Here is an 18,036-nt window from a genome sequence, read left to right as displayed (position 1 = left end):
GGATTGTTCAAAATATTCAAACAAAACAGTCATCAGAGTGGACAATAAATAACAGACAGCCTTAACATGCTTCAAATGAAGATAACCCCTAATGTTGTACTATACCAAACTCTACAGTCTCAATGCCATGCTCTTCAGATCCTTGAGCAGATCCAAAAGTGCTTCCTGAGGAAACTTCTGCTTTGTCTCTAAGTAGTCCTAAATCTAGAGTCAATTTAAGGACAGAGGTGGGAGTGCCCTCAATCTAGGCAAGAATACAACTCAGTCAAGAAGTGATTGTTCCTCATCTCTTAGCAACAGCCTGAATGTAACAACTGTTATTTAAAGGAGATAGTTTAAGGGACATGTTAGCCTTTTCTTAGATCTCTGCCAGTATCCTTTCACCAGGAAATCTACATACCTGGCAAACATTAGTTTAGCTACTTATAGAAATGCCTTCCTTCACTAAGTTAGTTATCATTGAACATTCTTTCTCTTATCTAGTCTCTACTAAAAATGGCAATGTGAAGAATGCCTTATGAATCTTCTGCAGCACTTCTACTGAAGACAATTTAAGGATTCATAAAATAAATCACTCCCTTAGACATCAGGGTCCCATAAAACAATTGTGATTACTGATAAAATGGTAAGTTGTTTTTTTTTTTTTTTAATCAGAACATGATAACCATGAACCTCATTGTAACTGTCAGGTAACAGAATTATTCTTTGCCAAGGTTTTAGAAATAATTCTCTTCCCTTATTTTATCTGTCTGTACATCTATACACATACTTCCATAACCATATAGATGGTGTGCGTAGTATATGCATAATATATAACTGCATAAAACATGTATATATTATAATACATTCTATATAAAATATATTTAATATATTTGTATAGTATGTAAAATATAAGTGATTCTATGACATGAATATTTTATTTTTTATATTTTAATCCTTTTAGGATGTACTTGAAGTTCTAATAAATCGTGTACAAACCACTGGCTTCAACATTATTTACTAAGTACTTAATATTTGTGTATTAGTCTGCAGTCCAATGTCATTTGCCATATTATGTGAAGTATTTCTGGAATTCCTTCTACATGATTCAAATTTGTTTGAAGAAATAATGTCCACTTCTTGAGCATACTAAATTACATATGTTTTCTTATTTAAGCAGCTAAATGACCTAAATGGAGGGAATTATTATAATCCCCATTTCACAGATACAGAAATTAAGGCATGGGGAGTTTATGTAATTTGCAAAACTCACAGAGCTAATAAGTGGTGAAGCTGTAGAATAAATTTTAGCAGTCTAATTCCAAGACCCACCAGTAACTACAGCTAGTAAGGTAACAAGAAATCAAAGAAAGAACCAGAAACCACAGCCATATCTACCTACATATGGAAAAAACACTTAAAAGATCCAAGACTTAAAACAGAGATCCATGGAACAACTCAAATCTATATTAACGTATATAAGTTTAACAATAAAACTGAAAAATCTCCGTAGTAAAACCACAAGGTTCATCTCTATTCCCAAATGCCTTGTTGTTCCCAGGAATCTGCAGGGTTTTTTACCTGTCACATACCTGATTGAGTCTTCTACTCAAAATCACCAACACTCCTGCCTGCTACCCAATAAAATCAGTATGTCATTACTATAAGTTAGATCAAAGGATTAATATCATATTAATTATATCATTATTTCCCAATTCATCACAAACTTTTCCATATAAAATCACCATATAAACTGTGAACACTGACATACTTAAAAATTACGGTAAAGAAGCTTCCTGTCCAATTAAGACAGCAAAAACTAATCAGATAAACTTTCTGAGTGAAGGCACTGACTGTCCATAAAGAAATTATTTCAATATATAGCATGCTGTAAAGGACCTGAGAAAGAGATATTAGAGAAATTTTAAATAGTTACACTTCTCACAATAAGGAATTCCATCTATAATGTGTACTGAAAATTAGTATCTATCAAAAACAGTTCCAGGTTGTCTTTACCAAGAAACCCTTTATTTAATTGCCCAGATGTCTGGATATCCACCACCTAGCGTATCACTTTGTGCCATGAATGAATGAATTCATTCAGAGAGGAGAAATTAGGAGTTTATACCACAATCATTGTATGTTATTTATTTATAGTGTCTATAATTTTATGAGTTATTCAGCAACTAAAATTATTCCTGGCATAGTAGGTATATGAAATACATTTGTTGAATGAATGAAGACATTTCTGACACTAAAATAAATAATAATTATAAAGTTATGAAAGCACTTTATTATCGAGATCACTAGTACAATTTGATGGTTCAGAGTGAGGTCTTTGGAGCTGGACTGTTTGGGTTGGTACCCCAGTTCTGCCACTTATTATCTGTGAGAAATTAGGCGACTCTTTTTGTTTCATCTTCTTCATTCATAAAATGGAGATAAGATTTCTGTGAGGCTAAGATTTCTGTGAGGCTGTCTGGCGCATAATAGATACACACTGAATGTAACTGCTATCTTTATACCTATAGAGAAAGAGCTTGGATCACATGTTGTGGGTCAGGTTTAGAAACTGGGAGTAGTATCAGCTGGGATGCAAAAGGAGAAGGTTTTCCTACTCAACCACAAACTTCTTTAAACCCAGTGAAGAAACTACAGATGCACTGTACTTCATAAAAGTAAATACAATTGTACCTTTCAAACATATAATCTCGAAAATAATCTAAACAATCCCTAAGCAAACATCTTCTTTTCCACTGTAACTCCATAGAAGTTGGGAGGAACTGACAATATTCATTGGGTAAATGATACAAGCATCTGTGCAAGTCAGTGTCACTATGAGGGCTTTTCTAAAAGTGATAAAATTTCACCTTCTTGTAGAAGAAAGCTAAGAAGGAAGACAGTTAATAAAAACTTAAGTCTTTGTGACACATTGCCACCCTACTGAGCTGTGAACTACTCGAATCTAGAAACAGATAGAAGTTTTAATTTCCCTCCCTTCACAGAAAAGGATAAAAGAGCGCTATCTAATAGAAATATAATGTGAGCCACAAATATGAGCCACATAGGTAATTTGAAATTTTCAAGTTGCCACACTATAAAAGTAAAAAGAAACAGGTGAAAATAACTTCAATCATATTTTATTGAAGCCAATATATCCAAATATTATCATTTCAATACATAATCAGTATTTAAGAAATCTCAGTAAGGTATTTTACATCCTTTCTTTCAAACTAAGTCTTCAAAAATCCAGTGTGTATCTTGTACTTACAGCAAATCTCAATTCAGATCAGCCTCATATCAAGTGCTCAATAGTGGCATGTGGCTAGTGGCTACCATATGGGAAAGCACAGATATATGGGGATTCTGAGAACATTTCTTTGTACTTTTCGCTAAATCATGTACTTCTTCCTCAAAAGCTAAAAAGGTCTCAATATATCTATGGTAATTCATACAGTGTGGACAAATCAATAAGCTAACATGTTCTAATAGCTCAATTTTCCTAATATTTAAAATATAAAATATACTTCAGATAAGAAAAATACGTCAAATTACTTAGTCTAAAATTCATTTTTTGCTTACAGTGTCCTAAGTACCAGACTATAATAGCTCTTGCCACCTACTCTATAAATTTACAAACTTCTAGTGTATAATATTTGCCAATATTCTTTTATTGAGAATTTCTCCCACACCTTTAAAGTAAATGAAATGGGTCAAATAATCAGATTTTGCTTATAGTTTACTGCCTATAGCATGATTTTCCCTTACTGAACTAGTGATGAAACAGTATAGGTCTGATTTAATACTATAAATTCAGAACAAATGGGAAAGCATTAAAATCAGAAGTGCTTCTGGACCATTAACTTCCATGCTGATTTGACATGCGCCACAGTACTTAGGCAACAGACTCAGGAATATAACCTATTCCTAAAGCAAACAGTATTTTATCTCATAACCATCTGGGGCACTCCTCGGAAGGGCCACTTGCATAGTGCTGTCTGGTATATTTTAATATCCTAAGACCTACTTTAGCGAAACCCATTTTGCTAGGAAAAGACGACTGACATAGAAGAGATTATGGAGAGAACAAAATTTTGGCTGAGGCCCTTGCTTTCATTATTTAGCTGAGGAAAATCATTGGTTATATACGCTTTCAAAATCCTATGGTTTTTCTAAGGTACCAATAAAAGTGATACCATTCATAACGTGGACAGTGGTCTCTTTCATATATCGCCTATAGTCGCAAACTTAAGTGCCAAGCAGATGGTTGAAATCTGTTTCGTATAAAATGTGCGCTTTTTTCCCCCAACTGTGTTCTTTGTATTCATATTCAGCCTAGGTTTGAGCCATCAAAACACTGGCACTATGTCGATCATTAGCAGCATTTTAGACAACTGGCAAATAAGGTATTCACTGTTCTCCACAAAATGTTCAGCTAATATTTCCCAGATGTATAATTAAGGCAAAAGATCATCTTCTTAAATTGGTATCAGCACTTTGGATGGCTTCTGGCTTCCAACAGATACTATCAGTGGAAAACAATTTTATATCAAAAATAGGGGTTCTGTTTCTGGGGTGTTTTTGTTTGCTTGTTATACAGCTGCCCATAAAAAGAAATCTTTAAATTTCCCCAAGCTTCACCTCCTGTCTAAAGGAATAGGTAGCTAATATAAAATGAGTCATGCTACTTTTACTATGCAAATCTATGATTTGCATAGATAAGTTTCTTCAAGTTATTTAATATTTTCTAATTTTCAAAATATTTGTACAAATATTACTTTAAAAATCAACAGTATGTGACTTTTTAACAGAAAATCACTTTTTTCTTGCCCAATAATTTGTTCTATACAATGATTCATTTTTATGATTATACACAAATAAATGAATTTTAATTTGCATAGGTTAAAGCATAGGAATATGTTAAAGCAGCAAATTCGTTACTTAAATACTTGATATATGGATTCATGCAAAAACAACTTTTGGTGTATCAGATTTCCTACATATAAAATGGGAAGAGATGTGCTTTTAGGATATTTCATAATTAGCAGTAAGCAGTCAAAGGATACTATAGCTATATTGCTGCTATTTAGGTACAAGTTACCTGGGATAAATAATCATAAGTGCATTTAAAACAATTATAGTTGTATTAACTACAAATTTTAAAAAAGTAAGTCAATAAGCTTCTTACAGGTTTTTTTATATGCCAAAATAATTTTCAAATATCAAACAAAAATATATAATTTTCATTGAAGTTCTGACCATTTTATATTTGTCAAAAATTAAACCTAGTTTTCAAAGTTTGAATTCAGTGGCTTGCATTCAGAGATATCCAAATATTTTTATAAATTTTACTAACTTTAAGATGCCTCATTAGCATCAGAGGATAAATAATTTGATACTCATTTTAAAGCCCATTTTATAGATGCATGACTGAAACGCCCCAAATTTAAATGACTTGTACATCACAAAGTTTTAATTCTTGATTTAGAAACTGTAGGAACATATGCCAACTTTGTATATCACTAAATTCTGGATTATAAAATATATTAGCAGTAAGTTGCCCAACTGGGATGACTTCCAGATTTTCTTTCTTTTTTAACAGTAGGAAATTTGCACATTTTCCTCCCTCTAAATGTAGTTCTGGTTCAATAAGGCTCTCTTCTACTTTTTTTTTTTTTTAAACAATCTTTATACCTGTACCATGAGAACAAGAGAATAACACCCATTCCTTATTCCTAAATTAAAAAGAGGGAGGGAGGTTCAAGAGGGAGGGGATATACGTATACATAGAGCTAATTCACTTCATTGTACAGCAGAAAGTAACACAACATTGTAAAGCAATTTTACCCCAACAAAAAATTAATAAATAAAATTTTTTTAATTAAAAAAATAGTATTCTGTGTAGCACAGTTTGATACATACTTCTCTTTAGCAATGTTTCATATTTATTGTTATAAAATGTAAAGCAAGGATTATGCTCAGAAGAGAAATATATTATCATCTAACTCAATTTGTGTGTACTTAGAAAAAAAGAAATCTGCAATAAATTTTGAAAAATACTGTAGAAAAAGAATAGAATAAAAAATTCAACATCATAATTATTAAGCAAAGAATTAATTTTAACATACAGTCCGTTCCTATGTTATCTCAAATATACGAATCTATACTTAAAACTTACAGCTAATGTGTACAGGGACTGTCTGGTACCACAGTCATATTTTCAAAGTATAGATAATACGGAAGGTCACTGGATATGTAGACAAAGATTATGTTATTGATGGTATAACTACACTTTTTTTTTTTTCAAACGCTGGGTTTTAAATAAAGCATGCAATCTGCCGAACGTAAGATATTAGCAGTATGTGAAGCCTGACCTCTCAGATTATATAGCTTTTTAATGCATCTTTCATTGGTTGTTCCTCTACTTCATGCTTCATAGGGTTTAACATTTTTCTTGAGATTGCCAACTATTAGTGCATATTAGATTGGCTGGCCTGATGCTAATGCTAATAGTTACCTAATTTATGTTGAACACCACTTAAAATTTTTCTTTGGACTACCTGTTTGTAATCTTAGTTGATCTTGCCACTTTCCGGGCCAATGTCTTATTTATTCATATAAAGACATACAATGTCCAGAGCCCCCCCTGTTGTCCTAATGCTCTACTGTCTAGTCTTTTCTTAAAAAATTCTATCTTATCTTTATAAATAGACTTTCAGCTCTTTGACCTAAAATGCCACTCTCTTGCTTTTCATATTCCCCCACAGTGCCTTGTTTAGCAATCCATATATAATGTATTTTTCACAATATTTGTAATAGTTGAGGATAGGGATCTGATGCACCTGAGAGTTTCAAACACATAGAATGTGAAGCTTATCTTTCAAAACACTTAGATTCAAAATAGTTCATAGCAATTTGAGCACTTAATCCTGAGTAAGAATTATACATAGTACTTAGATTTAAAACTCCTAAAATATACTATGGTTACATGTTCCTGCCCAACACCACTCCACTGAGAGGGAAACTGAGAAGTGATTCCACATGTTAAAGGCTGGTTGTATAATATATTCTGTCTCCAAATAGATGCATAAATGCAAGAATCCTGACCACTAGAGTGAGGAGCTAGGAATCTTTCAAATGTACTTCAAAGTGATGAAATTTTAGACTTGAGAGATTTTAGAGATTATCTAGCCCACCTTCGAATTTTACAGATGCATACACTAAGACCCCAAATCTCCTCTCAGTATGCAGGGAAGGACTGGATCTTGAGATCCTATACCCGGCTAGTAACACTTTCTATTAGGTTATACTTCCAAAGACAAATCAATGAAGATATTGACAAATGTAAATTTTTACCAAAGAAGAGGAAGTTATTCTATGCTTTAGGAGAAATACTAAAAATCCACCAAAAAACTGCCATTTTATATGTATGCCTTAATATTCTAACACTTAAATTTCTAATCTCAACCCAAAATCTCAGATATCCCCAAATGTTACTCAAGCGTATCTTGATTTAGCCTTCTTGAATGCAAATTTTCCATTAAATATGAACTACAATACCACCTTCAGATTTTTAAAGCTGAATATTATTACACGTCCCTATAGCTCATGTCATAAGATTCTTTGCTGCAAATGAGAAAGTGGGAATGGACTTTGTTTGTATTTCTATGAAATATTTCTTCCTTTCAAGATTTTCTCCCCAAAACTGCAGCTTCATCAGGATTTGGTATGATTTATTCAAAATCAACTTATTCAAAATTTCATTACCCTATAAGCGAAAAAGTTTCTCCTAAATTCCAAACTTTTGTATGTGTATATGTGTATAACTATTACATTCCCCAAAATAAATTCTACACATAACTCTTAGTGACACCCAATTATCTTTTAATTTACTTTTGAAAGTCTATGTAGTCTGCTCCTTTACTTTGTTCCTTAAATTGATTATCAGGAGCTTCTGGATGCTTTTCTTTCTCTAGAAGAATGCTTTTAAAGCATTAAATATTCCTAAACTGTTTATAGGTCAAATTAGATCCGTTTTATTCTTCCAGTAATGCAAAAATTTTTAGAAACGATTACACTACCACATTTACATCCCACAATCCTTAGGGCTCTAAAAACAATACATTTTCCTGTGTTTCCCAAATTCTAATTATGTTTAGGACTGGAGAGAAACAGAAGTTCTTGTCTCAGAAATGGCATTCGTTGTTATCTTTGTTTTTCCATTCCAAGGTGTTCTGTTTGATTAATGGGACTTTGCATATTACATAGAAGTTTTCTTCACATCCTGATAATACTATGGGGGAGATGACAATCTGAATCTGATATTGTATATTCAGTTATCACTCATTCAAGGTCAAAGTTAGTGAATTAGTGAATGAATCGGAAATTGAAGTTTGATTACCAGTTCACTCCTTTCACTACACATTATCCTAACAAATCTTCAACATACGTCCCTTGTAGTGCTGATAACAAAGAAGAAATATTGGCATTAATTTTATGACATCTTCCTGCAAACGCTTCTCAAACATATTACGAAACTGGACAGCAAATTTTTTCAATGGGGGTTGAAACAAAAGGACATCGAGAAACAAGTTTTAAAAAAGTCTTTGGACTTTGTAAATTATTGCCCAACAAACTGGCTCAGGGTAAATAACCCAAAGGAAGAATTGTAAGCAAACAAGTAATACCTTGACTCCAGAATTAGAATAAAAATGTTTTAGACCTTCATCAAGCAACCTATATTAACTGTGAATGAAAAATTAATAGCATAAATAAAACCTTACTTTTTAATTTTGTGTTCTCTTATGTGAAGACATATTTTTCATTTTCACTGTGTTTCTTTTTCATTAGGATGCTCTTTTATTAGATAAAAATTGTTTAAAATGACAAATCAACAGATCAAATTTGCAAGTTTCACAACCAACTCTCAAACAACCTACCCCCTTGGTACCATCATCCTAATTCACATAAAAACAGAAAACAAAACCAAAATCAGTACTAAAGTAAATAATTTACCACCTTTAAAATAAATTTTGATTAAAAATATACCAAGAAAACAGGATTTGGGCCTGTGTCTTATTTTACTACTAGATTAAAAAATTTACCAACAAGCAAAGCAGGTTAACTCTTTCCTTTCTTTCTCAGTGATGTTCCTGAAGCCCTAAAGGAGAGGACACATCCCTTATGGAATTGCTGCTCAGCGTCCCAACTGGTCTAACTCTCTTAAAGTGCCAATATAAAAAGCTTATAAGGTTTTAAGGATGCCTTTTTTTGGCCCTATACGGCAAATTTCATCTCTTCATATTACATCTGTTCTCAATGCATCTATCTGATACTTAGGTTTAAATGTCACAGAAATGACTGGGATGGAGAGGGGAGGCACGTGTGCCTAGAACATAATAAAATCCTATGCATCTCTACAATGAGAAATATTAAAAATGAAGCTACTAATACATTTTTAAGAAACATCCTATCTTCCGTTTTTTTTAACATTTTCTCTTCGAAAAAACACATTCTTTCAAAGATGTGAAGAGCAGAAATAGAAACACTGTTACATATGAAAGTTTCAAGGGATTTGCTGCCAGCAGCTTTTCTTTATAGTGTTCCTCTTACCTACAGTATGTGTTGGCACTGGCAGGTAGCCCTAATTCGTTAGTAGCCAAATTATTTTTGTCCCTGAAGTACGAGAAATCTCCATAGCACATGAATGAGACATGGTTTACTAGTTTACACACATCTTTATAACTCCAAGAAACCAAAACTCATTCACAAATGCTTTCATTTCAGCTAAGAGAAGGGCTACAGAATACTAGAACTACCTACTTTGAATTCCTGGTCCCCATTCTCCATGAGAAGACAAATAGAAAATAGTCTTTTAAATTTCCATAAAGAACTTTGGTCCTTAATGCAAGAAAAATAAACAGCTTTCTGTTCACCATACTCCACATTTCATCTAAGCCAAAATATTTCAGTAGAAGGCATTAAGAAAAAATGTCATTTAGTAATAAACCTAAATGTCTCCAGATAAAAATTCATCACGACAGCATAGTAGGTTTAGATAACGTGGTTCACAATAGTTAGCATCCTCTTATTGCATGATCACCAGCTACATTTATATACTGCTGTACCACCTTCACTAAGTTATACAGAAAATAGGAAGCAGACATAAGCAACCCTCAGAAATAAACGTATAACACAAGTGATGATTCAGCCATAGCAAGAAATCTCTGAATTCTGAGGCAAGACAAAAGTAAATGTATTAATACTAAACAGCCAAGTGACTGAAATGTCACTTAGATAAAAAGAGAGATTTAAAATACAGTGAGCTGAGTTCAGTTTTGAATTGATTTAAGCTTCGATACTGATTTCAGATGTCTATGAACAACCACAAGCTTTTGTTTTTAATTTTCCTTCTGTCATGTTTTATGGGTAAAAAGTCCTTACACTACCTTGTAATAGATTACTTTCAAGCTGGGTGACAAAAGGGCATAATGACCGGAAAATGATACAAAAGAAACAGAAAAAGCATGTTAATAAGTTTATCAACAAACCTGGGTAATTCTCATGAAGTACAGATTAAGGTTCAGTGGTTCCAAACTGGCAGCATTCAAGTTGGGTTCATATTTGGGTTTTTTGTTGTTTGTTTTTTAAAACCACCTGTCCTAAAACGACATTGTTTATGCTAATTATCTTTGTTTATGCCACAATTCTGTTTGTTTACTACATTCTTTTAAAATACCATATCCCTATAAACAGTTCTCACCAGAATTCTTCTAAATCTTGTTTCGGTCTGGTCCTTCTCGGCAGCCCACTGAGCAGAATGCAGCTCTACAATGAAGGCGCAAGAGCTGGGAACAACTTTGAGTCTCTGACTCCTCAGGCTGGCAAAGGCAGGGAGTACTGCTGAGGTTTTACACTCAGGCTCCGAGGGAAAAGGATACTGAATGTGGAGAAATGCAACACCCCCCTATTGGACAAGCAGAACCACACGCCACAGTATCTCCAGAGATGTATGAACTCTCAACTAGTAAGTGAAGAGAAGAATAGATAATGCTAAAGAGAAGAGAGTGCAGTTTCCAAACTGCAGGAGAAAACACAGAAGTCAGAAAGGATGAAAAGGTCACCTCCTGAACCATTATTAGTTCCTGATTAAAGTAGAGAAATATGAGGCATTCTCTTAAAGAATGTCCAAATAAATGCTGTTCGCTGAAGCAAAACAGTATGTCTTTAAATTTTTTCTTCTCCAGCAACATCACTCGATCATATTCATCTATATAACCCTCAAATTTTATATTTAATGTAAATGACAATGCTCTCAATCAGTGAAAAGAGAAAAAGGGAATGAATGAAGCAAGAAAGAATTTGCTATGTTTCAGTCCATTTCTTGTCCAACAAAATGTTTCCTTTAAAAGGAAGATATTTCATGGTTTGGTTAAATCTTTGCACATATTTCTATCTGAGTGCCATCATCTGAGTCAGAAACCTGACATATTAAACTATATATAAGTTAGAACAAGAGAAACATCAAGATTATTTTATTACCCATGTTGTTAAACTCATTGAAATTATAAATGAGTAACAAACTATGGAAGAAAACCAAAATCTATTAGTTATATTTATTTAACTCGTCTATAGCAAGGGAGGTATTCAACATGCATAATACACATCTGCATTATACACATACTCATTAGGTGGCTGGAGAATTGATTGTGGAAAGAACAGACAATAAAAAATCAGACTTTAACCATGAATGTAATTTGGCTTTTTAAATGCATTATGAATGTAATACCTTTGAAATAGCTTCCAGCTCTATGGAGGAGTAATGTGCTCAAGTATTAGAACAGGCCTTATTATTTGCCTCTCAGGTATGGTGCATATACAGACTTTAGTTAAAAGCTCCCTAAGCACAGATAAATACATTATTGTATGCTGATTATACTTGAGAAACATAAGACCATATCAACGTGTGAAGTAATCATAACATCCACACATTTCTATATCTATCAACCTGCTAAACACTGAACTACCTGACATTTAACCCTTAATTGTTCTTGGTAATCAGTCAGATCGCATCGCCTGCTAAGTCTTCAGGACAGTCCTCCAGTTTGAGTGTGATAGAAGTATGGTTTGTCCACTGCTTCATGCAAGCTGCCTTGTAAACTAATATCTTAGCTCAGTTAGCTTGCAAATTATTGGGATGGTAATCAAAATCTATGATCAGTTGTAGGCACCTTTTCCTCTACAAGGTAATAGAAAATAAAAAATAAATAAATAAAATGAACAAAGGCAGATATCAGAACATCCTGAAAACATAATATCAAACTTACAGGTTTACAGGTGCCATTAGGTGACAATGTGAGCAGACAACTTTCCTTTGATTCACACCTAGGGGTTACCTGCTAACTTGAATGTATTTATCACTCAGGAGCACAATGGTTTAAAAAAAAGTTTTTAACCAAGCTGAATGAATCTGTCCAGGTGATAAATATATTATTACTATGGACAAACTTTAGGTAATTAAAGTACTGCTAATGTCAGAAATATTCTTGCAGCCCATTAACTGTGATTTTTCATGGTAATTTAAAAAATTAATTTTTAGCAGTACCTGATGTATATTTCTTTCTTCAGAAAAACACTTAAAAGTCTCTTAATGTGAAAAATTATTCCTTTAGTCTATATGGCCATAAATAAATTAGATGGGAATATAAAGTAAAAATAGTAAGTTAAATTTTTGTTGCAGAAGGTTTTACTCTTGCAGTGTTCCCTTCAACATGTAGAAAACTGGCAGTGTGTTGTCTGCACCCGTTTTGAGAGAAGCCATCAAATAGGTGCTATTATAAGCTTAATTTGCTTCATCCCACTACCTTCAAGCCCAACATTTTTTTTTTCTTTCTAGACATTAATAGACTGTCTTCTTAAGCAATCATCTTATACTTGCTTTTTAATTAAGTCTCTTAACATAAAACAATCAGAAAGTGTAACAAGTAGCTTGGTCATAAAACAATTACATTACAGTCAAATAGGATAAATATAAACATAAGGAAAAATAGAATACAATATTATTGATAGTAACAAAAAATGCTTTTTTCATTCATCAGAAACAAACTGATATTGATATTTAAGACAAATATTTTAAATATTTTCATTCTAAGAACATGAAAAAATAAATGGTATTCTGAAAGGAAAAACCCTTAGTTACAATTTTTATTATTTATTTTCAGGTAAATATATAAATTCACTGTCTTCATTTAAAATTTTTTCGGAGAGTTCAAGCATTCATTCTAGACACTATTACTAACATTTAGACTATGTTGCCAGTTATTTAGTTTCCTCTAAATAGTATGAGCTAAAAGATTTTGCTTACAAATAATTCCTTAGAGCATACTTTGCCTATTCACCTCCCACCTGAGAATTGTTTTTCATTAATCATAATCAGTTATGTTAGGGATTCTTGACAGTAAAAATAAAATATTTCAACTTCTTTACTTTTTAGAATCATTGTTCAATTTGCTTTACCTCCTGCATATGTTTTAGCAGATAGTGAAATTGTTACTACTTCTGAATTATTTAGCAACTGTTTATTAGTCTGACAGTATTGATCATGTTCATTTCTAGGGCTGATAATACAGACTTAACAAATCTATACCCCAATTTTGATCCAGACATTTAAGTTTTGAATATTCCTTAAAGTTTCAAATAGTCTACAGGTTGGAAAAGATAATAGAAGATAGACAAGACTACTGATGAAACTAGAAAAAAAACACATACAACTTCCAAAATACATAAGCCCCAAGCAACTTATTAATGTCCTCCAGAGCAATGTTCTCTATTTCATATAGAAATTTAGAAGTCTTCTTTTCAGATTTATGACTAAGTTTGAGTGAACAACTCTTCTACATCAGGTGAGCAAACAGAATAAAAACTTAACACTCGATAGAAATGACCTACATATTAAATGAAAGTTGCAGATAGTTGAAAAGGCAAAAAAAGCTGACTATGTATGAGAGTGTAATTACAGCATATATACCTCCTTTGGAGAATATAAATATTCAATATTGAGTCTGCATGATATATACTCTATGTGGGTGACTATAGATACACTCAGCCATACAAATTCAGTGTAAACAAATAGTAATGATTTACTGAGATTTTTGTATGTATTACCAATTACAACCACAGGGGAAATTATTAGGAAATTTTATATTGTAGGACATTTTTCAAAATTATTTTAGCTACTAATATTTCCAAAGATGCTATCTATACTGACAACTCTATTGCTTATCACTTGGTTATTTAATTAGGCAATTAGAAAAGCATGCCTCTGAGTGACAAAAAACTGAAATTCTCACCAGGAGGAAAAAAAAAGTGTTAAGAGATTTGAGCATCAGAATAGAAAGGGAAAAGTTTAGTTTAAAAAGAGATAATTGAAAAAATACAAATCAAGTTCACAGCAGGAAAGCTTGCCTATATAAAGGAATAGGCTACAGCCTGTTAATATGTAACTAACTTTTTATAAGAACAGTCATTTAACAGGCTTACAAATCACACTCAGAGTTTTATTTTCGAAAAGTATAGAGTTGAAGAATACTATCATTTAAGTGTCGCTCTGCACATACTAGAAAACTCACTATGGTATTAAGCAGTAGTATGTTCCAGTATAAATAACTTCAATACCTACATATGAAACAGGCTATGTTTACCAAAAAAACAAAAAACAAAAACAAAAACAAAAAACTAACTATTTTAAAGAGTTAATATATAGAACTTTGAAAAAAATAATTCAAAACTGTTAAGAAAGCTCAACCATTCACTGGAATTATGTGGTGAAGATGCACCTTAAGTTTTTTTTTTTTAAAAAAAGAGGAGGAGGAAATGAAAGAAAGAAGACAGTATTAAAGTATATATGCTGGCTATTTTACTTTCTCTCCTGATCTGATATTGGTTTCTCTAATAGCTGACCACATTCAAGCATTATTTTATTCTCAATACCCCTCTTCTCTTCCATTGCTTCACTTCTAGAATGTTTTAATCTTTGTCCTTTCTTTTTTCGTCTTTTCATATCAAATTCAGTCTTTTGAGCGATGAACAGCTTGACTTAGCATATTTTTAACCAGCTGGTCTAGCACCTAGCTTGCATTGCATAGTCAGATACAACAAATGTTTATACAGAAGGTAGCTTTCATGAAAATGAAAAAAAAAAAAAGCCTGGGTATCATGCATCCTGGCTTTTTTTAGCTTTTTTTTCTAATTCACCATACAGAATACAAAGTTTGAATTCTTTTTAATGGCAAACAAAATTCTATTTATAGTTCCAAAAAATGAACTTATGCTAGGATAAGAACTCAAATTTAAAAACTGCAGTGTGTACTTATAGGAACACGAAGAGGGCTAAAATTCTTTCAGAGCCCTGCTTTACTTGCAAAAACATCCAATGGAAGGATATTACACATATTTCTCTAATAGGAAATACTTGACTACAAATAAACTTATTTCCATTATAGCAAAAGGGAAAACAGAATAAATCAAAATTCAGCTTAAGACAGTGCAAAAAGTGGCCACTAAAAACTTAGAAAGGGATCATCCCCATTTTTTTGACATTTCAAGAGTAATGTACTAATAGATTCCTGTGATGTTAAATTTTCTTAAAAAAAAAATCTGCTCTCTTATATCAACAAAAGGTCATGTGCTTTACTGAGCAGCTTCCAAAGTTTTACAGAAGAATCAAATAGGAACTTATAGCCTCCGTTTTAACCACCACTAAAACCTTCTGTCACCCCAGATATCACGAGACAGAGATGTTGAAAATGGTAACACTCTGCACACAAAAGCATTTAAAAAGGTGTAGAAGGGGAGAAAAATATCAATGAAGGAAGAAAGTAAGAGAGTGAATGAGAAAGAGAAAAGCAGCGAGTGGGAGAGAGAGAGATGCTTAATGTTCATATAATTTCCTGTTATAGGACGTAACCTAAAAATATTAGCAGAAAGCCCGGAGACTTTGCAAATCAGTTCCATTTGGTCTGGGCAATCAACAAAAATCAGCTAACAAGATTGCAGAAGCACTAGCTAAACGCTTCTCCCTTAAAACACGTTTTAAGGGAGCATCTTCCAATGGATTCAGAGACTACTGTAAAATGGGATAGTTGCACTTCAATATATCAGGGGGGAAAAACTGTACTCACCTTTCAAACTCCTGAGGTAAATCAGGGTCAGTAAGCATGCTGGAAAAGCACAATTTCCCTTTGTCACAGCAGCCACCTATGATCGTCTCCAACTGAACCTGTCAAGTGAGTCCAAACCTTCTAAACCAATTGATTTTCTCCCTCTCTCTCTCTCTCTCTCTCTCTCTCTCTCTCTCTCTCAATCTCTCAATCTCTCTCTCTCTCTCTCTCTCTCACCCCCCCTCCCTCTCCTAGGACTCCTTGACCAGTCTCTTAAAGGGGTAGCGCACTTCCAGCAGCGGGTCGGGCTGCTCCCCCTTCCTCCAGCCACACGCTCTCGGGCTGCAAGGCACTAGACAACCTCAGGGTGCCTGTCCTTTCCTTTTAATTCTCCCTTCCAGACATCACCGAATGTGAGAAGTCAACTCATTTAACGCGTCTCCCATACTCTCTCCTCTAAATAATAAAAGTCACACACGCACACGCATGCACACACACACACACACACACACAATATGATTTTTGAAAATGCATTTGCTACTGATTAAAAGAGAAATCGGTAAACTAACAGAACCCCGATTAAACTGCATTTATTAACTCATTAAGCAAAAAGATTAAATGTTAGTAATAGCAATTTTACACAAAGAATTGGTACGCCTTCTCACCCTTTTCTAGGCTCTCTCCGTGCGCACACGGAAACACACACACACACACACACTCTCGCACACAACAATCAGGCATTGTTCTGAGGGAAGAAAAGCAACTTTGACAGATTGAAATATAGCAGAGGCCCCTTCAAGGAAACCTGTAAACAACTTGTCACTCACTCTGCCGGTCTCACTGCTAGCTCGCGCTTCCCACAAAGTGGTGAGAACGTCCTGGCAACCCAACCAAAGTTTCCTCAGCTCCAAACTCCATAAAACACGATGTGCGATGCGGAGGGGAATAGGTATCCACATACCAAAATAACGCACACTCCAGGGAACAAAACCCCAAACCAAACCAACAAATGAAGACAAAAAGATGGTCCTAACAAACTGTCCTGCTTGGGATTGCTGGGGAGGTCAGGGCGGGAAGCGCTCCCCTGGCTGGGGATCTCTTTAATTTCCTCTGCCCAGGCAGCCACAGATAACAAGGTGGACAAACTAGGGCTTTACGGCTCCTAAGCTGGCTGGCAAGGCACAGCCTCCATAGCAGTTCCAATTATCTAGATAAAAATCTGGCAGGCGAGGAAGGTAATCAGGTAATGTACCTTTGACATGAAATGACAGGGGCACATACACAAACACAGAGAGAGACACTTACACAGACACGCATGCAGAGATGGTGGCTGCCCCGTGCACCGCAGCATCTGGTCAGGGAGTAAGCACACACTCACCAACACGAGATAGTGTGCATTCTTCACACACATACACACACACACACACACACTCACACTCACACACTCAGTCGCTCACACACGCTCTCCACTCCTACTGGGAGGGTTCATTCTGCACAAAAGGCTACATTACAGAGCCCGCCCCAATAAGGGAAAGGGAGAAAAAAAGCCTTCCATTGTTGAGAGGGCAGGTCAGTTGATTAGATTTTCTGTGGAGAATTCCACGAGGAAATTCCCTTCAAAGCCGAAGTGATTAACTGGGGGCTATTCTGGAAATGGAGCAGACAATGGCTCAATAGTCTGCACAGCCAATGTCCAGGCTGGCACTGAACTCACTTAAAAAAAAAAAAATAAAAGCCAGACTCCCTGTTCTTTTCCACACGTTCCCCCCCAGCCCCCTCTGCTCCTTCCAACTTCCCCTCCCAATTCCTTTTATTTTGCAGCTGGACAACATTAAGGGCCTTTAAAACCACAAGGGTTGACCCCACAGCAGTTTGATTAGGTCCCACTTTTTTCTTCTGG

General features: G+C 34.2%; 1 protein-coding gene across 10 annotated transcripts in view; it reads right to left on the bottom strand.

Moving 5' to 3' along the window:
• Positions 1 to 18,036, bottom strand: part of SOX5 (SRY-box transcription factor 5) — a 1,015,676-nt gene that overhangs the window by 388,471 nt on the left and 609,169 nt on the right. For 6 of the 10 annotated variants that reach the window (XM_082635810.1, XM_082635819.1, XM_082635812.1 and 3 more), the window contains exon 1: positions 16,158 to 16,236. The exons of 3 other annotated variants lie outside the window; for them this stretch is intronic. In XM_082635810.1, the coding sequence (XP_082491936.1) occupies positions 16,158 to 16,195 (38 nt within the window). In that variant the 5' untranslated portion in view covers positions 16,196 to 16,236. Of the gene's footprint in view, positions 1 to 10,741; positions 11,203 to 16,157; positions 16,237 to 18,036 lie in introns of those variants that run through there. One more of the 10 variants, XM_082635816.1, reaches the window with a different exon arrangement.

Source organism: Mesoplodon mirus (genome assembly GCF_964341445.2).
Source record: "Mesoplodon mirus genome assembly, chromosome: 11".
NCBI classification, from domain to species: domain Eukaryota; kingdom Metazoa; phylum Chordata; class Mammalia; order Artiodactyla; family Ziphiidae; genus Mesoplodon; species Mesoplodon mirus.
The sequence above is the reverse complement of the archived record's forward strand: the minus strand, read 5'-3'. Positions and strand labels throughout refer to the sequence as shown.